The sequence below is a fragment of the Mobula hypostoma genome, chromosome 13 (genome assembly GCF_963921235.1).
Source record: "Mobula hypostoma chromosome 13, sMobHyp1.1, whole genome shotgun sequence".
NCBI lineage: Eukaryota > Metazoa > Chordata > Chondrichthyes > Myliobatiformes > Myliobatidae > Mobula > Mobula hypostoma.
Window position 1 is genome coordinate 67,875,518 of NC_086109.1, and position 26,050 is coordinate 67,901,567.

General features: G+C 42.8%; 1 protein-coding gene across 1 annotated transcript in view; it reads left to right on the forward strand.

Moving 5' to 3' along the window:
- rasef2 (RAS and EF-hand domain containing 2) overlaps positions 1-26,050 on the forward strand; it is a 91,454-nt gene that overhangs the window by 34,025 nt on the left and 31,379 nt on the right. The window contains exons 2-6 of the mRNA XM_063066526.1: positions 5,833-5,982; positions 17,975-18,065; positions 19,122-19,211; positions 20,554-20,631; positions 23,562-23,677. Coding sequence (XP_062922596.1) covers positions 5,833-5,982; positions 17,975-18,065; positions 19,122-19,211; positions 20,554-20,631; positions 23,562-23,677 — 525 coding nt within the window. The remainder of the gene's footprint in view (positions 1-5,832; positions 5,983-17,974; positions 18,066-19,121; positions 19,212-20,553; positions 20,632-23,561; positions 23,678-26,050) is intronic.

Below are 26,050 nucleotides of genomic sequence, written 5' to 3' on the forward strand. Positions count from 1 at the left end.
TTCTGCTTCTATTTCTTATGCACGCTTCACTGATGGTTAGGAATTTAGAAAGTACCTTAAGGCAGGGGTCCCCAACCTTTCTTGCACTACGGACTGGTTTAATATTGACGATATTCTTGCGGACCGGCTGACGGGGAGGGGGGGGGTGTTCAAGTTCAACAGTGCGTGACAGGGAATGAGGAAGGGTGCAGCTGACTCATATTGTTTCACATCGCCAAATCGTATCGTTTCCTCGCGGCCCGGTGGTTGGGGACTGCTGCCTTAAGGGGTCGGGGGATCTGGACAGGCTGTTGAATAAGACGGATTATTTATGCAAGGGGGACATCTGAACCCTCCAGGAAGAGAGCCAAACACTCCTCACAGGCAATCATCAAGGAAGTCTGTGCAAGGTTATTAGATTAGGTTAGATTAGATTATGAGGACATGCAGTCCTCTTTTATTGTCATTTAGTAATGCATGCATTGAGAAATGATACAATGTTCCTCCAGTGTGATATCACAGAAACACAAGACAGACCAAGACTGAAAAACTGACAAAAACCACATAATTATAACATATAGTTACAACAGTGCAAAGCATTACTGTAATTTGATAGAAGAACAGACCATGGGCATGGTAAAAAAAAGTCTCAAAGTCTCTCGAAAGTCCCATCATCTCACGCAGACGGTAGAAGGAAGAAAACTCTCCCTGCCATGAGCTTCCAGTGCCGCAAACTTGCCGATGCAGCATCCTAGAAGCACCTGACCACAGTCCGTCCGAAAACTTCGAGCCTCCGACCAACCCTCTGACACCGAGCACTGAGTACCATCTCTGCCGAGCGCTTCGACCCCAACCCCGGCCACCAGCAACAGGCAGAGCCGAGGATTTGGGGCCTTCCCCTCCGGAGATTCTCGATCGCACAGTAGCAGCGGCAGCGAACCGGGCATTTCAGAAGTTTCTCCAGATGTTCCTCCGAGCTTCTCACGTCTGTCTCCATCAAATCAGGATTGTGCACGGCATCCTACTTACAAGTACTGATATCATTCACCGGAGAGGCCGCGCACGCTGCGTCGCGTCGCCATCTTCTCCTCCCTCTATGACAGCATTCTATGAATGCCTGGATGATGGTTCAGTCTGTAATGTCAACTGCCTACACCTGCTCTGTTGGACTGAAGGAGGATTAGTGTGGAGTTTAGGTGATCTCCCTACTGCAGATATGAACAGCAAAATGTGTGTTGTGCTAAAACTCGGCAGCAGCAGCCTGGAATGGTCCTGAAGTTTGAAAGCTGAGCATGATATTGAACTTTGTGGACAAAGCGATCAGGGACAAATGAGGTGATACTTGAGAATGAAGGCTGCACGCTGCATCTGACACTCCTTCTCGGAATATCAGTGCCCTTTAGCAGGCCAGTGTAGAGTGGAAGGTTGGATGAGCTCGCATCTGACTGCCAGCTCACCTCAGACTTCTGGGTTTGATGCTTCTTACGTGAAAGTTCGAAATGTCAAATTACAATAGTGGATAGCCTATGGTTCACTGTGGAACTGTTGAGAGAAGGTAAGTTTAATCCTGGCCATTGGTTCTTCCTGAAGGCATTTACTGTTGATGAAAGAGAATGTCAATCTATTTTCATTATGAATAGATTTGATCAGTGGAGTTGCCTTCCTTATCTCTATTGAACTTTAAAGAGGGATTCTGTTTTTCATATTTATCTGAAAAGGAAGTATTCCTCCTACCCATCACACACTGGAAATCTCCGCAGGAGTGTTTTTGTTGCTATTGCCTCTAGGTTGTTTGAATCCTAATCAGTTTTTTCCAATTTAAATCAGTCACAATATTAACTTAATAGTATTTATCAAAATCTGGAGGCTTGCCCTCTTAAGATTACAAAGGAATTGCCAGATTTTCTCAGAATGCCAGCTACACCACCAGAAATTCACATGAAACAAACGTGCTTTATTCAGAAAATGGCTTTTAAAGGATCAACTGGAGGAGAATAGGAACGCTTTATAAAAGGTGATGTGCCTGGTTCATCTCACCGGATTTCACTCAATGAACATGAGCACTGTTTAAAAAGTGCTAGACAAGTTTATTCTTCAGTTGTTCTGGAAAAAACTGGTAAACCATTATAAGCACCATATCGTACTTAACTAGATTACGCAATCAACTAAATACCTAATTGTTGTAGCTCGACTCCCATCAAAACCTTCATGAATGATGTCTTGTGGAACATTTCCTGCAACTTTTAGTAAACCTACTATGGCAGGGGTTTTATTTGTCAGCACCGGCTTTTGAAAAAGCCCGTACTAAGGTGTATATTTAATAGTTTCACCACTTGGGTAGTTGTGTATTGCAATGAGAAAACAAGCATCTAACACAAGGCTTTGTAATGGATTGGCTGCCAGCCATGCCTAATGTAAGAAATAATGCCTGAAATAATTTCTTGTCCATACTTGTTTGAATGGACCAAAAGGAGAAAAACAATGTCAGGAAAACAGGGTTTCTTCAGAATAATAACACAAAACACTGATCACCCTGTAAGTCCGTGGTTATTAATAGATTGTACAGTGAAGTGGCATTTAACATGATATAAAAGCAGTTCTGAAAATGTCAAGAAGAAAATAATTGAAGTATTAAAATTTATTTTATCAATCAAAACTTTGCAGATAATTAAAAGTGAACAACACCTTAGTGGTAAATTAATGTATTCTGGAGTACTTACTTTTATGATGAAGGATGACCCTGTAGATTTTATTTTAATTTTATTGAGAGATGCTGTACGGTAACAGAGCCTTGTGGCCCAATGAGCCTACATAACCCAACTAAACCCATGTAACCAATTAACCTGCTAACCCACACATCTTTGGAATGTGTGGGGAAACACACACAATCACATGGAGATCCTTAGTCCTTACAGAGAGTGGTGGAAAGGCTTATGCAGGATTTGCAAAATTTGCCAGAGGTTGGATAGGAGTCACTTGATGGAGTTGTAGATGGGTTGTTTGGGAGGTTAACATCTCCTTCTCCCACTCTTCATCCTCCTATCATAGAGGCTAAAAGGGCTCAGCCTTCCGAGATGCTGTTTGCCATTTTCAACAATGATGCATCAAGGATTCCCATGAACAAGAGTGAATAACTTCACTCACCCCAACACTGAACAGATTCTACAACCTGTGGACTGAACTTTCAAGGATTCTACAACTCATGTTCTCAATATTTATTACTTATTTATGATTACTAATTTGCTTATTTTGTATTTGCACAACTTGCTGTCTTGTGCATACTGATTGTTTGTCCATCTTTGTGTGCAGCTTTTCATTGTTTGTACTGAGTTCTTTATACTTACTGTGAATGTTTGTAAGAAAATGAATCTCAGGGTAGAATATGCTGACATATAATGGACTTTGATATTGAATTTACTTTGAACTTGAATCTAAAGAAGATGCTTCTCTATGGAGACGCTAAGGGCATCCTTGAAGTTTCCTTTGTCCTCCAGGATGTCTGTTGCTGTACCTAGTTCAGAAGTCTAATGTTAACTATGTGGACAATGTGATCCATTGTTGGGGATGTCTGAGTGTATATAGAGCCTCTCACTGGCCAGAGAGAGAGAGGACTAAAGTTACCCTATTGAAGAAAGTAGAAGATTTTACAGAGAGAATGCGGAGACGTGCCTGATTTAGGTTGTTTTTGTTTCCAAAGCAAAAAGGAGCACAGGGACCACAGAGTGTGTTAAAGTTCAAACAAAAATTATATCTGGTAGCTGGGCAAATCTGCCAGTTTGTATTCTCAGGAGTGAAGAATGTTAAGATATTTTGATCTTGGTGTTAGGATTTTAAGAAGGCATAGAGATAGATAGGGCAAAACATTTTCCATTGGTCAGTGATTTGAATATGGAGGATTCCAGATTCAAGGTGGTTAGGGAAGAAATCTTGCCTTACAAGCCGGTGGGTGTGGAACCTTAATGAAAGAAACTGATTCTAGTTCAGTCAATGCGTTTACATTGAGAGATTTTTGACTATTCAAGGTAGGGCAAGGCAACTGAATAAAGTCAAGGCCAGGATCAGCCCTGATGTGGCAAACTGCAGCTGAACGGCCCACTCTGGTCCCCAGGAGTGTTCAATAGAACACACAGTGAGATTGGTTTGTTACTGTTTGTCTGAGTTTTGCGAGAGTGGGACTTGGCTGCATCATTTAAGCTCCGACTAAACACATGTTTATGTTGATGGCATTGTGAGGCAGTGTTGGGCAAGTCCATGTTCCTAACAGTCCGACTAAAATGGAATCCTGAGCAACATTTCAACCCAAAACATGGACAGTTCTCTTCCTCCATAGATGCTGCTTGATCTGCTGAGTTCAAAGTGCATAGTAAATTTTATTATCAAATGACATATCTGTCACCATATACAGCCCTGAGATTCATTTAACAGGATCAATGAAAGATCATACAGCGTGTAGAAGACAACAAACTGTGCAAATACTAATATAAATAAATAGCAATAAGATTTGAGAATATAAGATAACAAAATGAAGAGTGCTTAAAGTGAGCTCATTGGTGTGGGAACATGTCAATGGATGGGCAAGTGAGTGTGTTGCTCAAGAGCGGATGGTTGTGATGTAGTAACTGTTCTTGAACCTGGTGGTGCTAGTCCGGAGGCTCTTGTACTTTCTACCTGATGACAGCAGCAAGAAAAGAGTATGACCTGGGTGGTGGGGATCTCCGGTGATGCATGCTGCTTTCCTATCACAGGGTTTCAAGTAGATAATCTCAGTGGTTGGCAGAGCTTTAGCCATGATGTACTGCGCCAAATCCATTACCGTTTGTAGGATTTTCCATTCAGGAGCAGTGGTGCTCCCAAACCAGGTTATCACGCAGCCAGTCAATATACTCCCCACTACACATCTATGGAAGTTTGTCAAACTTTTTGATGTCATGCCCAATCTCTGCAGACTCCTAAGGAATTCCTATATGAGACTTGATTTTTCTTTAACTTCTTGTGACCTGATGAAGGGTCTGGACCCAAAATATCGACTGTTAAGCCCCCTCCACCGATGATGCCTGACTTGCTGAAACCCTCCAGCGTTTTGTGTGTGCTCAGGCTTTCCCGTAGCTGCAGAATCTTTTGTCATTGTTGCCAAGATAATGTTCACTGCTGAGGTGTAAAAAAACACTTATTCCGACACTTGGTAAACTAAAAATCCTTACGAAAGGCCCGACATTCAGGGCGTTTTGTATATACTCGTAGTACACATCCACCCTCCCCAGAAGGACCTGCCCATCGTCACATCTGGTACAGCGCTAAATGCATAGGGGTGGAAACTCTTGTAGGTATAGGTGGGAGCTCGGTACATTACGTATCTGAAGAAAGAGATACCTAATTGCAGTGTCCGGCAAAGGGCGTTGGTCCCGAGACTTGACAATTGCCCGCATTCGCAGAGAACAGACGCTCCAGGTTCGCTCTCAACCCCAACCGTAATGGCATCTCGAATGATTAAAGTGGCCGTGACTGCGGGCGGAGGAGCGGTGCAGTCATCCCAAACTGGCGTGACCACAGAGCACGCAGCAAGTTCAACCCGACTGCGAACTGCGAGAGGTGTTCTGCGCAGTCAGCGGCGCCGGCGCGGAGCTCCCCGATCCCTGGGTGCCCTATTACTCGCAACTTTCTCCCGAAGACTGGGAACTTGCAAAAGTTGTTGGTCCATCAGCAATAAACCAAAGGGAGTCCGACCCCCGGGTTAAGTCCACGATTAGAACAAACAAGTTTTCCAATTTTAGGTAGGAATCCTTCCGGCAGTCAGTTAAAAGGACTGCAGGTTCATTCGGATTAACCGCTCACCCTGTGTTTTCTCCTCTACAGCCGAGAGAAGCTGGCCCTTTTCCACCAGCAGATCCGCGCAGTTTCCGACCATGATTTGTGTGAGCACTATGAGGAGCTGATTTACGGGTTGATTAAAGACAGTAGGATCCAAACCCTGGAGACCGATAATTTGGAACTGGCACTCAAAAGGTAAGGGGCAGGGGATGGATTAACTCTACTTTTGTGAGTTTGAACGTCAGCACTAAATAATTTTCCAAGAATATGAGCAGGTGGTTTGGTTTACCTTGAGCTGGAATTACAGTTGCAGTGATTACAATGTGATTTTAAAATACTGTATTTATGGGTCAGACAGCATCTGTAGAGGGCAAGAGCCCGCTTTTCAGGTGGAGACTCCTAGAGTGATGAAGGGTTCTGTCCCAAAATGTCCACTGTCCATTTGTGCCCGTGGACGCTGGTTACCCCGCTGAACTCCAAAACTTTCCTTTTGCTTTGGATTCAGACATCTGCAGTGGCTTGTGTCTTTAGTCAATTCTCCCTCGGCTTGTAAACTATGTGTATGTACATTAGGTTATGTTAGTATGTGTGTGGCTTCCTAACAAACAAAGCCCCTATGACATTGAATGTACCAAGTTACTAAACAGATAAAGAAACAGGTACCGGGTAGGTAGCCATGTGTTCTCTTCACTCTGGCCTCCGGTCATCAAGGTCATTGTGATTTTTCAGCTTCACTGTCATTCAAGCACTCATGGAGAAAATATAATTGCTCTGGCATGGAAGCTTCACGACATGGTGAAGGTCTCCCAGTGGCGAGCTTCTTTGAGTGTTGCTCACCCAAAGTTGTTGAGGATGATGGTGAATACAGGTAGCTTGGGTTGAGGCTTCTGATGTTGCCGTGTTCGCTGAGCTTGGTAATTAACTTGTAGATGTTTCATCACCAGCCGAGGTGACATCCTCAGTGCACAGTTGTTCAGTGTCATTTCCCAGCTTTAACCCCAAATCGCTTGGCTTCCTTTTACTAAATTTGGCAACAACCTACTTATATAATATTAATTGTATGACTCTAGGTAGTGTGGAGGATCTGAGAGATCTTGGGGTCCGTGTCCATAGGATACTCAAAGCTGCTGCGCAGGTTGACAGTGTTGTTAAGAAGGCATACGGTGCGTTGACCTTCATCAACCGTGGGATTGAGTTCAAGAGTCATGAGGTAATGTTACAGCTATAAAAGACCGTAGTCAGACCCCACTCGGAGTACTGTGTTTGGAAAAACTGGGTGACAACCGCGAAAAGAGTGGTGACAACTGGAGAGTCAGTGACAGCCCGGAGATACGGCAACCAGGGCAGAACAGGCTGGCAACCCAATCTGTGTCCTCTGAGAGGAGGACCCCCACAAAAGCTACAAAGAATCTAAGGAAAAGATACCCCCAGGGGTGCCCGAGAGGGGGGGGGAGGATGAGCACCCCAGTCGGATGGACACAACGACATCAGACCCAGGCAATGAACAAACGACGATGAGGAAGCAGTGTGGATGTGGCAAAATCTGCAAGAACGATCATGGCTTGAAGATCCACCAAGCGAGGATGAAGTGTTTGGCGGGAGCAGGAGCAGCACAACGTCCAACCTGGTGAGACGAAGGAGGGGCCAGGCCCGGAATCACCCCATAGTGCCCGGAACCTCCAAGTGTTGCAAACTAATCCCTCTAACATGAAGTCTAACAGGAGGCGGATCAAATGGCCTGCAGCTAACATGACTTCACTATGGAAGCAGTTTGGTGAAGATGTTAACCAAATTCTGGAGGCAACGGTGAAGGGAGGGGTTGATAGGAAGCTGCAAGCCATGACAACAATTATTGTCAGTATCGCAGCTGAACGGTTCGGAGAAGAGGAGAAGGAAGGCGCCAAAACATCTTACTCGAAGAACCAAAGAGCATTGAGGATCCACAACATCAGGCAGGAGACGAAAGCGCTGAAGTCCCAATACAAGGAGGCAGGAGAAGAGGAACGCATTGGCTTGGCCCAGCCGATGTGCATACTACGAAAGAAGATCAGGGTCCTCCGCCGGGCAGAGTGGCATCGGAGGCGGCCTCGTGAAAGGGCCCGAAAACATGCTGCCTTTATCACCAACCCCTTCAAGTTCACCAAGGAGTTGCTGGGGGAGAAGCACAGTGGGAAACTGGCCTGTTCACAGGAAGACATAGACCAACATCTGAAGAAGATATATAATGATCCTGAAAGAGAGCAGGAGTTGGGAGAGTGCGACATCCTAATATACCCACCTGAACCGGATGTGCAGTTGGACATGCCAGAGCTGCAGCTAAAGGAAGTCAGAGAGGTCGTCCGCAAAGCAAGGGCAAGCTCGGCTCCAGGACCAAGCAACACCTCGTACAAAGTGTACAAGAACTGCCCCAAACTCCTGCTGTGTCTGTGGAAGACCCTAAGAATCTTCTAGAGAAGGGAGAAGATCCCAGAACAGTGGAGAGTGGCTGAAGGAGTGTGGATCCCGAAGGAGGAAAATGCCACCCAGACAGATCAGTTTCACATCATCTCCCTGCCGTCTGTCGAGGCGAAGATCTTCTTCAGTGCAGTTTCTAACCGGCTGTGCACCTGCCTAGCAAAGAACATCTATATTGACACATCAATCCAGAAGAGTGGCATTTCAGGGACGCCGGGCTGTCTGGAGCACATCGGTGTGGTGACACAGCTCATCAGGGAGGCCAGAGAGAACAAGGGCAACCTGTCAGTGTTGTGGCTCGACCTGGTAAATGCATATGGCTCCATTCCGCACAAGCCGGTGCAGCTCACACTGTCCAAATATCACGTCCCCAGCAGAATCAGAGACCTTATCGCTGATTATTACAGCAACTTCAGGATGAGGGTCTCTTCAGAAGCAATTACATCAACCTGGCACAAGGTGGAGATCAGCATCATCACAGGGTGCACTATCTCAGTGACACTGTTCTCCCTAGCCATGAACATGTCTGCTCACTAAGTCTGCTGAACCAGAGTGCAGAGGGCTCAGAATGAATTCTGCTCAACAGCAACCACCTATCAGGGCATTCATGGATGACCTCACAGTCACCACAGAATCAGTCCCAGGCTGCCGGGGGATTCTGCAAGGGCTTGAAAAGCTGGTGGAGTGGGCCCGGATGCGTTTCAGACCTGCCAAATCAAGATCGATGGTGCTGAGGAAAAGGAAGGTGGAGAACAATTTCCGGTTCAGCATCGCAGGCACAGCCATCCCAACCATCACAGAAAAGCCAGTCAAGAGCTTAGGCAAAGTTTTTGACAGCTCTTTAAGGGACACAACATCCATTCAGGCAACCTGCACCGAGTTGGATGGCTGGCTGAAATCTGTGGACAAGTCTGGCCTACCTGGGAAGTTTAAAGCCTGGGTTTATCAGCATGGCATTCTTCCCAGAATCCTGTGGCCCCTCCTCGTCTATGCAGTTCCGATCTCGACAGTTGAAACCTTAGAGAGGAGGGTTAGCAACCACCTCAGGAGATGGCTGGGGCTGCCAAAGAGCCTGAGCAGCATCGCACTCTATGGATACCACAACAAACTGCAACTGCCCTTCAAATCCTTGGAGGAAGAATTCAAGGTAACAAGAGCCAGAGAAGTGCTACAGTACAGGGACTCAAGTGACCCAAAGGTGGCTAGAGCAGGGATCCAAGTAAGTACTGGCAGGAAGTGGAGGGCAGAGGAAGCTGTTCAGGAGGCAGAGGTGAGACTGCGTCACAGGAGGCTGGTGGGAGTGGTCACACGAGGCCGAGCTGGGCTAGGATCCTTTCCAACTCCCCAAATGGACACCAGAGGGAAGGAAAGGCGTTGTCTAGTTTAGGAGGAGGTGAGAGCAGTAGTGGAGGAGATGAGAGCCTGCAAGGTGGTGGGAATGAAGCAACAGGGAGCTTGGACAAGATGGGAGAATGCGGTTGAGAGGAAAGTGACCTGGGCTGATCTTTGGAAAGCTGAACCGCACCGCATCCAATTTCTCATTCAGGCAGTGTACGACGTGCTTCCAAGCCCATCAAACCTGCACACATGGGGCAAGGCAGAGTCATCTGTGTGCCCACTGTGCTCCAAGCGAGGAACCCTGGAGCACATCCTCAGCGGCTGTGCAAGGGCACTTGGTGAGGGACAGTACAGGTGGAGGCATGATCAGGTCCTGAAGACCATCGCTGAAGCCGTTAGCGCAGGAGTTGAGTGGGTGAAGCGGTCCCGACCCTCCAAGCAGACCATTTCCTGTGTCAGAGCTGGGGAGCAGCCAATACCTGCCAAAAGAACATCTGCAGGCATTCTGACCTCTGCAAAGGACTGGCAGCTGTTGGTGGACCTCGAAGGGCAGCTGAAGTTCCCCAACCATATCGCAGCCACCACCCTGTGACCAGACATTCTCCTAGTGTCTGAGTCTACTAAGCAAGTGGTGCTGCTGGAGCTGACAGTCCCATGGGAAGATAGCTTGGAAGAGGCCTTTGAAAGGAAGCTCTCCAAGTACGCAGGAGTGGTCAGCAACTGTCAGCAGGCTGGATGGAGAGTGAGGTGTCTCCCAGTGGAGGTTAGTTGTAGGGGATTTGTAGCCCATTCTTTAGTTAGAGCCCTCAGCATTTTGGGCATCGAGGGAGAGAAGAAGAGGAGAGCCATCCGCAGTACCACCGATGCAGCAGAGAGGGCCTCAAGATGGCTGTGGCTCAAAAGAGGGGAGCCATAGAGTCATAAGTAGCTAGCCATCTGGACACAAGCTGGGGTCTGATCAGCCCCGGCTGGGTCACCTGGAGGAGGTTTTATGATGTTGAAAGACCCGTAACACCCGATGATTCCAGGAACATCACTGAAGATGTGTCCAGAAGCATCAATAGATGTATGTACACAGCTTCAGTTCTGGTCACCTTACCACAGGAAGGATGTGGATACTATGGAGAGAGTGTAGAGGAGATTTACAAGGATGATGCCTGGATTGGTGAGCATGACTTATGAGAAAAGGTTGAGCGACAGAGAGTGAGAGGTGACCTGATAGAGGTGTGTAAGATGATGAGAAGCATTGATCATGTTTTTTCCCAGGGCTGAAACGTCTAACACTAGGGGACACAGTTTTAAGGTGCTTGGAAATAGGTACAAGGGGTTTGTCAGAGGTAAGTTTTTCACACAGCAGTGGTGGATACGTGGAATGCACTGCCAGCAATGGCAGATACAATAGGGTCTTTTAAGAGGTTCTTAGATGGATACATGGAGCTTAGAAAAATAGAGGGCTGCACAGTCGGGAAATTCTAGGTAGTTTCTAGAGTAGGTTACGTGGTTGGCACAATATTGTTGGCTGAAGGGCCTGTAATGTGCTGTAGATTTCTATGTTCTATGTTCATGTGACACTAGACATTATGTTAACCAGGTGTCTTGTAGGACAGCGGCTCCATCAAAGCTTGATACTTTGTTGAAGAAATGTTTACCAGCTCTTTGATAAAACAAGTAACTGGACTAATGATGGGTGACCAAGTTGGCCAAGGTATTTGGAGCAAAGTATAAGGGGGTATGTCAGAAGCAAGTGTTTTTTACATAGAGAATGGTGGGTGAATGGAATGCCCTGTCAGGGATGGTGGTAGAGGCAGATACGTTAAAAAAACTCTGAGATAGGCATATGGATGGTAGAAAAATGGAAGGATATGTAGGAGGGAAGAATTAGGTTGATCTTAGAGTAGGTTAAGAGGTCAGCACAATTTTGTGGGCTGAAAGGCCTGTGGTGTTATGTTCTACAGTGGAAATGTTTCAATTTGTCAAGTCAAGTTTATTGTCATTTTGACCATAAGCTGCTGGTACAGTACTGTTCACTGAGTTGCTACATTTTCTGTTCTGTTAAAATCTGATTACCTGTCGGATCCTTTGTAGAAAACCAAAGTTGTGAAGATCAGACATGCCCAGTGTGGTATGGGATAGTAAATTAATAACAGGGAATGGTGAATTCTTGGTTCTGTAGCAGAGTGAGAGAGAGGAGGAGGATGAGCATGTCGTAGTGAGATAAAGGGGGCCCCTACAGTGTTGGTATCAGGCAGTGAAGGGTTTACTGTCCTCCAGTACAACCAGTGTGTGTTCATGGGTTGTATTGCGCATCATGTGCAAAACGGAAATGATGTCATTAATTACATGCATTTTAAACTATCACCAAGTCTCATGAGACGGTATTGGGTGAGAGAATGTTTTAAAGAGCTTGTAGATATATTAACCGGACTGATTTTCTGTATAACATTTAGATCTCAGTGGGCCAAATCATGCTGCCAAAGCCAAATGCTGGAGACACTCAGCATCTGGGGTGCAACTGTGGAAAGGGAAACAGAGCCAGCCCTTTAGATCTGCACCACATCTGCACTCTACGCACAGTAGCTGCTAACCTACGGAGTGCTTACACCAGCATCTGCATTGTTTTTAATATTTGCTTCTATAACATACTAGGAAATAATAATAATACAGTACACTAGAAATAATCAGCAGGGCAAGCAGCTTCTTTGGTGGGAGAAACAGGATTAATATTTTGGGTCAATAACTTTTCTTTTACCGAGGAAGTTCCTTCCTTTGAACCTATGCTACGCAGAGTGGTGCATCAACCCAGTTGTTTCAATGATTATTCTCCACCTGGAGAATATGGAAGAGAAGCTTAAATGTTATTACTTTAATAATTTTATTGATTTATACATTTTAATTTTGGGTAAAAATTAATGAAAAAATATTTTAAATGGCTGTAATATTGAAAGAGTTTTAAAAACCATGGTGAGATGATGATTGGCTGCTTTTTGCTAAGAGATTAAGCTCTTTTTCCAGCTTGGCTTTCTGCCATGAGCTGTCAAGGCCAGTACTCAGTCATATATTATCTGACTTGTTTGTGTCTTGCTGCTTGCCCACCAGGTGTGAGGGAAAGTGGGGAGTCTGGGCAATTTTTGCTCCAAGACCCTGGATCAAACAAAGTAAATGTTTGTGGAAAGTTATCTTTTTAAAAAAAAATATTTGAGGTTTTCTCTCATAATGCTATTAGAGGGCCAGTGACCCAGCTTCAATTCTGCCGCTGTCTGTTAGAAGATTTTACATCCTCCCCATAATTGTGTGGGATTCCTTGGAGTGCTCTGGCTTCATCCCTGTCTAAAGAGGTTGATAGGTTAATTGGTTACTGTAAATTGTCCCATGATTAGGCTAAGATTAAATTGGTGGATTACTGGGTGGCTCGGCTCAAAAGGCCACCTCTGTGCTGTATGTCAACAAATAAATAAATAATTTCCCTTCTGATCTTTTTTCTTCTCATTCGCATCAACTCTTCCAGCTTTACCACTCATCTTTACCTCGGCCAATTTACAGTGTGATTAACTACCCAAAGTGCATATCTCAGGGTATGTGGGAGGACACCAGACAACTCGAGGGGAAACACACACAACTCTGCAGAGATTGTGCAAATTCCACACCGATGGAATTGCAGATTGCTGCCATTGCAAGAAAGCAACTCTAAAAGTTCACTTCTTTATACTAGCAATCTCCCCCGCTGCCATTTCAGTCCAGGTGATGGGTCGCACTTTGGAATATTGGACTGTCCATTTCCCTCCACAGATGCTGCCTGACTTGCTGAGTTCCTCTAGCAGCTCTCCTGTTGCTCCAGATTCCTGCCTCTGCAGTTGCTTGTGTCTTTGAATGCTACTAGCCGCTCGGCTGTAGTCACCCAAATCAATTAGAATAGATCTGTTCTGTAAATTACATTGTCTGTAAGTAGGTGCTTGATGGACAGTGTGGATTTAGCCGGCTGAAGGACTTTCTTGCTCATACTGTATGATTCTATGAAGTATGTCTAGTAGTTCTGAATATATTTATTTCCTGTGATGGAGCAATTTGAAAGGTTTTACAAGGTCCTTGTATGTACTTTTTCATTGATTCTATTGTATTTCTTTGTTCTACAACAAATGCCTGCAAGAAAATGAATCTCAGGATTGTATATGGTGACATATAGGTACTTGGATAATAAACTTTCTTTGAAATGTTAGAATAGGTCTTGGCAATGTTGATTATGGAGGGGATATTTAACTTTGTTGGAGAATGTAGAATTATGAATTACAAACAAATTTTAAAGGGCTGTTCAGTTAAGATTGAGGTGATGTAACATCTTTTTTCTGAGGATTGAGAGATTTTGGAACTTGGTTCCTCAAAGGGTGGTGGAAGAATTGTCTTGAAGATTAAGTCAGTGGTAAATAGACTGACAAAAACAGTTGTATGCAAAAGTTCAGTGGTGGGCAGAAAAGTGGGTTTGAGATTACATTCAGTTGAATTTGATCTGACTGAATGGTAAAACTGATTTATTGGGCCAAGAGACCTGTTCGTCTCCTAATTGGTTTATGACTGACTGCAATAACTGTATTAAGCTGGAAGCTTTGTCTTATAGTCCTGATTTTATATAGTCTTCAATTTAAAGATCAATTGAGAAGAACAGTGATAATTACTTTGAGAGTGACGCTCCCCATCCCTATTTGTTTATTCACTTTCCTGTGTTGGAGCAGCTTGAAAAGTTTTGCAAGTTCCTTGCGGGGAAAAGAAACTTGAAATCTGGTGAAGTGGTTGACAGCTGCAAATCACCATGTCAAGGTCACCCACAATGATCTCCCGTTAGAAATGGCTTGAAGCCAAAAATAGTCACCAACTCCAAGAGCTGCACGTGGTGACCTGTATGTATCTGATCATTTTTACTTTAACCGTTTCTGATGCCAACATAGCATGCCCACAATTTACAAAACCTGATTCTAATCATGAATGTGTGCATACAAAATCCTTACAGAAAGCAGCAGGAATCGAACCTCGATCAGTGATCACTGGCACTGTAAAGCATGTGTGTTAACCGCTACACCACAGTGCTGCCTGCATGAGGAGCACCTGAGATTACAGTTACAATACTGTGTCTTAGGCACCCTAGATTTTTAAAATTTATATTTGTTCTCTGCATTAGTATGTCAGTAGAAAAGAGCACATTTTATATTTATAAATGTTAATTTTCCAAAAAATTAAATGCTAGAGAAATGTTTATACTTCGTTAAAGAAAGTAACATGATAAGTAATAGACCCCCTTTCAAATAAAATCTTCATTACTTTGTAGGGATCAAGCCTAGTGCATGATTAAACAAAGATAACAAACTGGATGCTAATTATCAATGACATATAATGAGTTGAATGAACTAGTGTGATTACCTAAAACAGAAACAGGTGTGAAAGGAATCAAACTGGGTGAAGGACAAACAAACAAAGCGAGAGTGTGGCAGATGTGACAGCTTAACCCTCAAATCATCAATTCCTACTCAATGGCAAGACAGTATAGCAACAAGATATAAGGTGGTCATCCTGCATCAGCAAGGTTGCTCCCAAGCAGAACTTTTGAGGCAGACAGGAGTTTCAAGCTGTGCTCTCCAAGCTCTTCTAAAGAAGCACAAAGAAACAGGCAAGGTTGATGACCAGAAACACAGTGGTCGGCCACAGAAACTGAATGCAGAGATGAGAGGTACATCAAACTGATGTTCCTTTTAAATTGGAAGTCGTCTGGCACTGAACTCACAGATAACCATTGTACCCAAGTGCACTCTTCAACAGTCCTGAGAGGTCTTGTCAGGAGTGGTCTTCATGGAAGCGTTCCTCCAAACTGGAAACAGAGGCTCACCTATGCACCCAAACACAGGACAGGGGAGCTGAACAATGGCAACAAGTGCTCTGGACTAACGAGGCAAAAATTGAAATTTATGGCTTAAGTAGGAAACAGTTTGTCCATGGAAGAGCTGGAAAATGCTACATCGATGTGTGTCTGCAGTCAACAATGAAGTATAGCAGAGGCTCCCTGCAGGTTTGGGGCTGCCTTTCTGCAAATGGAGTTGGTGATCTGGTCAGAATTAATGGAATCCTCAATGTTGAGAGGTACAAGCAGATTCTCATCCATCACATAATACCATCAGGCAGTCAACTGGTCCCAACTTCAATCTGCAGAAGGACAATGACCCCAAACACACAACCAAGCTCGTAAAGAACTATTTTCAGTGAAATGAAGAACAAGGTAGTATGAAACAGATAGTATGCAAAGTATAGTATGGCCTCTACAGAGCCCTGATCTCAACATCAAGGATTTCTGGGATTGCCTAGCAAGACTGTCAAAATCTGCAGAAGAACTGTGGCAAGTTGTCAGAGGTGCCTGGATCAACCTACCAGTGGATTTTCTTATAAAACTGCACGACAGTGTGCCTAAGAGAACTGATGCAGTTTTGAAGGTGAAGAGTAGTCACACCAAATATTGATTTGATTTCATTTTTTTTAAAACTGTTGACTGCTCTTTGTAGTAAATTTTTTGATATTTAGAAACTTTTCATTATTTTTGAAGGCATCTTCGCTGTACAAAACGTTTTAACACGTGACTAAAGCTTTTGCTGGGTACTGTACAGCAGTGAAATAACCATTTTGGCCATTGCATCCATACTGATAGCAATGCCTATCTAGGCTAATGCCATTTGCCAGCATTAGGCCTGTATCTTTTTCTCTGCCAGCTCATTCCAGATTTAGTCATTTATCCCCTCTCATTTTAACCCTGTACCCCCTCGTTCTAGATTCACTTTTCCTGGGAATAAGATTATTTATCTCTATTTTATACATTTCTAAGGTTATTCCTCAGCCTCCTCCCTCCCAGTGAGAATAAACCTAGCCCATCCAGTATCGCTTTACAATTAAAGCCTTCCATTCCAAGCAAAGTCCTGGTCAACTTCTTCCACATGCTGTCTTGCTTCCTGCAGTATGGCGGCCAGTACCATACACAAAACTCCAAATGGAGGTCTTTCCAATGATTTGTGTAGCTGACGTCCAGCTCCACAGTGCTGTGCAAAAATAGACCTTTTAGTTACTCTTCTAATAACCAGAAGCGAATTTGAGAATGCTTCTCACATAAAGGGAGAGTAGGTGTTTAAATTAGTTGCTTTGACCATTCAGGAGATTGACTGGACTCTCTGAGGGGATTAAAGGAAGCACAAACAAGATGGGTAGGGTATGAATTGATGGAGTGAACAGTTGCCCTCACCTGTTTAAGCGCACAGATTGGATTTAGCTACACGCAGGGGATTTGTTAGTTTCCTCTATTATTAAGAGGACAACAATTAAGTTGAGGATGAAGTCTACTGTAAATGATATTTTAGTCCTTTATTGATTAAAATAGCTCAGCGGATTGATTTATTTTCACTGCAGTACTGATCCATCTGCATGAAAGACTGGGAGAGTGTGTATGAGTTTACAATATCAGGTTTGTGTAACTGAGCAGTTTGTTACAGCCTTTTGGATTAAGCTACTACATAGCCACACTCAACTGTAAAGGTAAACTTCTAATTACATTACCAGGGATCCACTTTCAAGTTGATGTTGAAGCCATAAAGTTGTCTTGAACAAAGCTGAGATTTGTAACATGCCGTGGTAATACCCTGCGCACCTGTACCTTTGACACCAGAACAATGAGACTTTGTAGGGAAAGAAAATTTTTACCATGGGTTGACACACCTGTCTGTGTGGGCGTAGGCATTCTGAAAACTTTATGAATGTATTTATTCTTGCGAGTTGAAGTCTCCTGAATCAGCTGTGTTTAAAGGGTGTAAGGGAGTGGAAGGGAGAGGTTCCTGAGCTGCCACTTGAATACTGCCAAGCCATGCAGTAATTTTCTGTTGGAGCTGGGGGGAAATGTTCAAAGTGCATTTATTATCAAAGTATGTATACATTATACAACCTTGAGATTCATCTCCTGACAGGCAGCCACAAAACAAAGAAACTCCTACGTAAAAAAGACTGTCAAACACCCAATGTGCAGAGAGAGAGAAAAAGACAAGTCATACAAACAATAGAAGGAAGCAAATAGCATTCAGAACAAAAGTAAGTCTACAGACACGAAACCTGGAGCAGGCTTGGCTTTGTGTCTTTGGACTCACTTTTGTCAGGTTGGTGTTACATTTCACTGCTGTAGCTATAGCTTCAATGGTAATGCATTTCATGGTGGTTTGAGGAGCTATCTCACACAATAATTAAGCAATTCTTTAAACATGGCCATCACTTCTATCATCCAAATAACTTCTCAATGAAAGATAGAATTTGCAATACTAAAGAGTGGCACAGACGTTTGAAATTTCCTGTAAGCAATGGCAGATGCCAATCGACTGTCTCATTTTAGGACCGAAGCAATGGCTGAAGTTCGCCTGTCAGAAATGGAAGAAGATCTACAACAACAGACTGCAAAAGTGGAGCAGAAAATCCGGGAGGAGGTGAGATTCATGTGCTGGGAATCGTGCATTTTGTGTTAAATTGTGGCTAGGCAAAGGATTGAGGTAATTATTAATTACTGCCTCACTGCCCGAAAATGGACAAGACTGATGTTGCATTAACAGTCTTGGTGCTCCAATTATATTTTGTGGGAGGAGAACAGTTCCAAGGAAGAGTATGATACCTTTTTACCCAATTCATCTTTTTTCTGAATTTTGGCCTTGTTGACTCTTGATTGTGCTAACGACAGCTTTCTTCGGACTGTAAATAAGTAACTAAATATTCCTTTGCACACCTAACCATGTACATTATTGAATTCTAAGGGGAATCGAAGATGAATCTGATGCATAATATCCATGACCTGCACTGGGACAAGATGGATGAATCATTGTAGAACAACACAGCACAGGCCCTTTGTCTCATGATGTTGTGTCGAACCAGTGAATCCCAATTAATCCCTTTTCCCTGAGCACTCTCCCTTCTCTGCATATCTGGTCCTTATTATTGTGCCAACCTCTTAACCTCCTCTTAGATCAATCAAACCCTTTCCTCCTACATAGTCCTTCATTTCTCTTTCATTCATGTGCCTATCCTTAACATGTCTCCACCACCACCCCTGACAATGTGTTTCATGCACCTGCCACTCTGTGTAAAAAGACAACTACCTCTGATGTGCCCCCCACAGACTGTCTTCCAAGCACTCTAACATTATGCCACTCACCTGTATTATGTTAAACTTGAACAAGCGTGAAGTGACTTTGATTTCTAGTTTATTATGGGGTAATTTGAAATATAAAAAAACCGTGTACTTAAAACATACTTCCTGTGTAATTAAACAATTTGAGGTTGGAAAATAGGGTGAGTCATATCACGAGCATTTATTGACCTTTGTGAATCTTGGTCTTGCAACATGCCCATTTTGAAGTCACTCTTGTGTTGATTCCGTCGCTTTGTAGTTTTTAAAAGTCTTCGTTTACTGGTGAAATGTGACAAAAGGAACTCTGGTTGTGCTCTTCCTGATTGCAGAAGCTCACTGTTTGAGTCTTGTCAATTTTCAGGAGCAACAGAAATTCAAAGCAGCGGAAATGCAGAAGCATCATGAAACTGAAGTTGCTGATCTACAGGCAGTCATTGACCGGATGAAAAAGGTACTTCAACACGTTGGGCTTCAAATAGTGTCATATATCAATTAGTCTCCATCTGTTCTTTACAATAAACTTTGTTTCAAAGTTTAAAATAAATTTATTATCAATGTACATCTATGCCACCATATACAACCTCTTCAATTTCTTGTGGGCATGCTCAAATCCAATTACCAGAACAGAATCAATGAAAGAGCACACTAACTGGGCATGCAAAGACAACAAACGGTGCCAATACAAAAAATAATAATAATAAATAAATAAGCAATAAACATCGAGAACACAAGATGAAGAGACCTTGGAAGTACACTCATAGGTCGTGGGAACATTCCAGTGATGGGGAAAGTGAAATTGAATGAAGTTATCCCCTTCGGTTCAAGAGCCTGATGTTTGAGGGGTAATGATTGTTCCTTAACCTGGTGATGTGAATCCTGAGGCTCCTGTATCACCTTCCTGATGGCAGCAGCGGGAAGAGAGCATGACCTGCGTGCTGGGGGTCTCTGATGATGGATACTGACTGCTTTTGTGTGATAACGCTCTGTGTAGATGTCTGACTCCAGCTTGAAAACAACATTTTCAAATTTCATTAATTTTTAAAACTGCTATTCTTAGTTTTAGCATTTGAATCTAGGAATGCAGGCTTAAGTCAAGAGGGAGGAAAAATTATCTACTTTCTGAGCAGTTTAATGTTAAAGTACTCCACCTTTAAAGGTAGCACAAATAATGCAGTATAAGGATACAGAGAGAGCGGAATGGACATTCATTAAAAGCCAAAAGGTATAAAGCATGAAAGACTAATATGTGGAGACCAAAGAAGCTGAGATTTTAGAGCAGAGATGGTAAGGGGAATCTAACAGGTGACTAAAACTCTTAAGAGTCTTTTTGATAAAGTAATGGAGATTTGTTTGGGCTGATGGGAGGTTTGTTAATTATATGACGGCTTTCAGTGCCAGCAAATTTAAACCTAGTAGTAGTGATGAAAGTCTTGTTTTTCTAACTTTGTAGTTAATCATTTGGAAGGCCCTAACTGAAAGGGCAGTAAAATAAGATTAAGTAATAACCATGGGTGTACACTTTAAAGGGAGAAGAAAATCTTGGGAGGGTTCGGGGAAAGAGCAATAGAGTGTGACTAATTGGATGCCTTTTAGCTGACTGACAGCTTTGTTATTCCAGGGATTTTCCCACCCCCATTGCTTCACCACTAAAAATGCATTTGTTGAAAATAATTTAAACCCAGCAGGGAAGCACAGAATTTAAAGTGTGAAATTTTGTAGCTTATTCAATTTTATACCTATGAGTAATTGACAGATTGTTAGACAGTAAAGTTCTTTGTTACCATTTTCCTTAGCTCAATGAAGAGCTGTGGAATTCTAATGCTAAAGGGGACGTCTCCGTGCTGAAATTACAGTTGGATGAATTAACTCGGGTATGTACGTGTGTCTTGGTTTTGCAATAATTAATCTATTTACCACATTCTATAGAATACAAACAATACTTTCTTGCAGTCTACAGTTGTTGAATCCTCACAGTTGATGGAAATTGAAAATTGTTTTATTGTGGTTGTATTGATTTTCGGTTGTCCTGGAAACCCTGTGGATTTCTGAAATTCCTTAATGTTAAGGAAATACGAGTGGTAAGTTGTGCAAGAAAGCAGAGGTGTGCCTTGAACTGTTGCTGTTTGTTATTCCTGAGGAAGGTTTTCACCCAGGTCAAAACAAACCAATATTTGATAAGCTGTACAAAAATGAATAGCTTGTATTTGAGTGCGAATCAAGAAAAGAAACTAAATCCAAAATAAGCAACACACACAAAATGCTGGTGGAACGCAGCAGGCCTGGCAGCATCTATAGGAAGAAGTACAGTCGACGTTTCGGGCCGAGACCCATCGTCAGGACTAACTGAAGAAGAGATAGTAAGAGATTTCAAAGTGTTCGCTGAACACCTACACTCTGTCCGCCAGAGAAAGCAGGATCTCCCAGTGGCCACACATTTTAATTCCATGTCCCATTCCCATTCTGATATGTCTATCCATGGCCTCCTCTACTGTCAAGATGAAGCCACACTCAGATTGGAGGAACAACACCTTATATTCCGTCTGGGTAGCCTCCAACCTGATGGCATGAATATTGACTTCTCTAATTTCTGTTAATGCCCCTCCTCCCCTTCTTACCCCATCCCTTATTTATTTATTTCCCTTTTTTTTCTCTCTTCTCTCTGTCCCTCTCACAATAACTCCTTGCCTTCTCTCCATCTTCCTCTGGTGCTCCCTTCCCCCTTTCTTTTTCCCTAGGCCTCCCGTCCCATGATCCTCTCCCTTCTCCAGTCTTGTATCCCTTTTGCAAATCAACTTTCCAGCTCTTGGCTCTATCCCTCCCTCTCCTGTCTTCTCCTATCATTTTGGATCTCACCCTCCCACTTTCAAATCTCTTACTATCTCTTATTTCAGTTAGCCCTGACGAAGGGTCTCGGCCCGAAACGTCAACTGTACTTTTTCCTATAGATGCTGCCTGGCCTGCTGCGTTCCAGCTGCATTTTGTGTGTGTTGCTTGAATTTCCAGCATCTGCAGAATTCCTTGTGTTTGTGTTTTTAAATCCAAAATAAATTTAGTTTCTCCTGCTTCACAATTTGTGGTGAAGCTGAATGGACAGATTGTATCAGATTTGTGTTTGGATACACTCAGCCTGAAAGGGTGGTGCTAGCAGATTTTAAGATCACTTTTAAAACTGAATTAGACATGTGCCTGGAAAGGATGTGGTGGAAGATCAGTCAGTGGCTCGAACTGGAATCTTTTCAAAGGGCCAACATGAGAGGGGTGGTCTGAATGTGCTTCTATTTAAATACCAACTTTGCATACTGCTAAAGCCCATCACAAAAATTGAGTGGGTTGAGCAAACTGTTTATCTTGTAGACTAAGGGTTTACTACTTTTTTAATGCCATGAACCAATACCATTAAGCAAGGGGTCCATGAACCCTAGGTGGGAACCCCTGTTCTATTGATATAAAGGGATAAATTGATCTTGCTCTCATCTTGTTGGAGTAAAGTCCAGGAATTTAATGGCCTCTCTTTGACATGATGAGGCCTTTGTATTTAGTACTTTGGGGTTAGCAATGAAATCAGTATTTTAGCTAGCCAACTATGATGGAAAATTGCAGTCTGACCGTACTTGTATTGTCTGAAATACGCGATCATGTAGTACAATTTGTGGAACAGTGATACATTAAACCAACCTTATTGGATTCAAGTTTTCTTACCAGTCCATCATTGTTTGATTAGTTGTCTCCAAGTTCTATAAATCCAAGAATTCTGCATTGCAGTTAGGTTGTCTACTGTATAACCAATTGGTTAATTATAATTTTGATCAAAATGTTAAATTAGCACAATCTCCTGTTGGAGCATTTTTTTTAAAACTGAGATGGTGCTGAGATGGAATTTCATTCTCTCTCAAATGTAGATGCTTCAACTTCTGCAAGAGCTATGGCTTGAATGTCTCTTCGCCCCTGTGGGCAGATTTTCAGTCTAGGAGAGAGAAGGGTTATCAAGAACAGTGAAGTTGAAGTCAAGAAATGGACTGACATTTCCATATGATGATAGATGAGGTTTGAAGAGGCCAAGGCCTATTCTGTTTCCATTTGTCCTCTAGATGCCAAAATATTTGTATTCTAACAGATTTTGATTTATTATTATTTTTCTTTTTTGTTTTTGAACAAGTCCTTTCAACCACAGAAGGAAGACATTCATACTCTATCTAGGTGGTCCAAGTTGCCACCTGTTGGCTACCCAACTCAAGTAATCCAACCCTGTAATTTTTTGCAGACCTTCTTGTTTATTGAGTGACTTATTTGAAGTTAGTAAGACTGTTGGTTTAGAAAAAACTTGCTTCTTTGTAAACCCATGAGCTAAGGAGTATCAGATTTTGTGATTTGGAGTACCAATACAAATTTAATGTGTCAAGCAGAAAGTTTAAAGTGCATACACATACTCTAATAATCCTTGTTCTGCATTAAGTTTTCTGCACAAAGTTATTCTAAAGAAAACCTTGAAATATTCTTACAAATTAGTAATAAAGAAATTGCGAGAAGCAACATTGTGCACAGCAATATAGCATAGCTGGATGATCTGGCATTGTGATGTTGGCCAAGGTATAATTACTAAGGAAGATGCTGCCTTTTCAGATGCTATTAGAAGGGAGTCCATCCTCCTCATCTAGAAAGTGGCACATTCAACAGGGCAACACTTCGTTAGCGTGGTATAGAAACGTTAGTCTTGATTTGGAGCTTGATTTCACCTCCAAATGACTTGAACTGTTACTAGTAGTGGAGTGTTGTTCTATAATTGAATGTTTGCTTGTTGCAGGAAAATGAGCACTTGAGAAGTTCCCTTCTGAAGAGCCAAACTGATATTTCTATTCTGGAAGCTACAGTGGACAAAATGAAAAATGAAGTTTCTGATCATCAGCAAGATCACATTCGGTAAATAGCCATCAGATACACACTGCAGCTTCAGTTTTTGTTAGGAGTATGTTTTACTTTAGTATGTTAATTACATTTGTTGTTCAAGCTGTTGTAATTATAATGGGGCAGATCTGCCACTTGGACAGGTACATGAATAGAAAAGGTTTACGTAGAACGGTACAGCATTGAAACAGGCCCTTCGGCACACAGTGTGGCACCAAACCAAATAAATTAGCAATCAGATGGCCAACTAACCTAATCTCTTCTGTCTGCACGATGTCCATATCCTTCCACTTTCCGCACATTCATGTGCTGGTCTAAACATCTCTTAAAAATCCCTATTTATCTGCCTCCACCACCACTCCAGGCAGCACATTCCAGGCCACCCGGCAACCTTTGTATAGAGAAGAAGAATCAAGGCGCTCACATCTCATTTGAAATTACCCCCTCTTACCTTACATGCTTGCCCTCTGGTATGAGATATTTCAACCTTGGGGGGTGGGGGAGATACCGTCTCTCTACTCTATCTTTGTTTCTCATAATCTTATAAACCTCCATCAGGTCTCCCCTCAGCTTCTGCCAGACCAGTGGAAACAGAAGTTTGTCTGTTCTCTCGTTACAGGACATGTCCTCTAATTCAGGCAGCCTCCTGGTAAACCTCTTCTGCACCCTCTCCAAAGCCTTGACATCCTTCCTATAATAAGGTGACCTGAACTGTATGCCATATTCCATATGTGGCCTAAATAGAATTTTATAACGCTGAAACACAACTTCCTGACATTTGAACTAAGTGCTTTTAATGATAAAGGCAAACATGCCATATGCCTTCTAAGCCACCCTATCAACCTGTGTAGCCATTTTTGGAGAGTTCTGAACATGGACCTCAAGATCACTCTGTTCATCAACACTGTTAAGGGTCTTGCCCACAACAGTGTATTGCCTCTTCACTTTCGACCTTCCAAGGTGCAACCTTTCATATTTGGCTAGCTTAAATGGCAGATGGCGCCGATCTAGATCCCACTGTATTCTTTGCCAGTCTTCTACACTATCCACAACTCCACCAATCTTTGCATCATCTGTAAACTAACCTGTCCATCTATATTTTCATCCAGATCAGATATCTACATCACGAACAATAGAGGTCCTAGTACAGAACACCACTAATCACAGACCTCCAGCTAGAATAAGTCCTTTCAATAACCATCCTCTATCTTCTATGGGAAGCTAGATATGAATCCAAAAGCCCAATTCACCATTGATTCCATGCATCTTAATCTTCTGGATGAGCCTCCCATGGGGAACTTGTGAAATGCCTTACTAAAATCCATGTAGACAACATCCATAGCTCTATCTTCATCAAACACCTTTGTCACCTCTTCAAAAAACTCAAGTTAGTAAGACACGATTTGCCCCACACAAAACCATGCTGGCCATCCCTAATTAGACCATGGTTTACCAAATGCTTATAAATCCTATCCTTAAGAATTCTCTCCAGTAATTTCCCTATCACTGATGCGAGACTTATTAGTCTATGGTTTCTGGGATTATTCCTGGTTCCCTCCTTGAATAATGGAACAACATTAGCTACTTGCTAGTCCTCTGGTACATTGCCTCTGGTTAGAGAGGACACAAAGATATTGGTCAAGACTCCAGCAGTCTTTCCTCTTGCCTCTCTCAATATCCCATCAGGCCCTGGGGACTTAGCTACCTTAATGCTCTTTAAGAGACCCAACACAATCTCCTGCTCTACTTCAAAATGCCCTTGTATATCCTCTCAGCACTGATCTTCCTATCCTTCATCTTTCTCCTTGGTAAATACAGATATAAAGCACTCATTAAAGACCTTGCCCACATCCTCTATATCCAAGCAAATGTTCCCCCTTTTATCCTTGAGTGGTCCTACCTTCTCCCTAGTTATCCTCTTGTTCTTGGTGTCTGTAAAGAATGCATTGGGATTCTTCTTAATCCTACTTGCCAAGGATTTTTCATGGCCTCTCCTGTCTTTCCTAATTCCCACCTTGCATTCTTTTTTTTTTGGCTTCTTTATAATCCTGAAGAGTTCTGTTTGATTCTAACTTCCAAAGCATTACATACTTTTCCTTTCTTCTTGATTATATTCATCACCTCTCTCAACGTACAAGCTTCTCTTACCTTGTCCTTCCTTCATATGCCCTGTACTCTGTGTAGTTGGTTTTTAAATGCACTCCACATGTCAGATGTGGATTTACCCAAAAACAGCTGGTCTCAATTAACTCTCCCTCGTTCCTGCCAAATGATTTTATAATTTGCCCTGCTCCAATTTAATACTGCAAGCTCCATGCTTATCCTTATCGAAAGCTGTCTTAAAAGTTAAGGAGTTGTGATTAATATTCCTTAATTGATCACCCATTG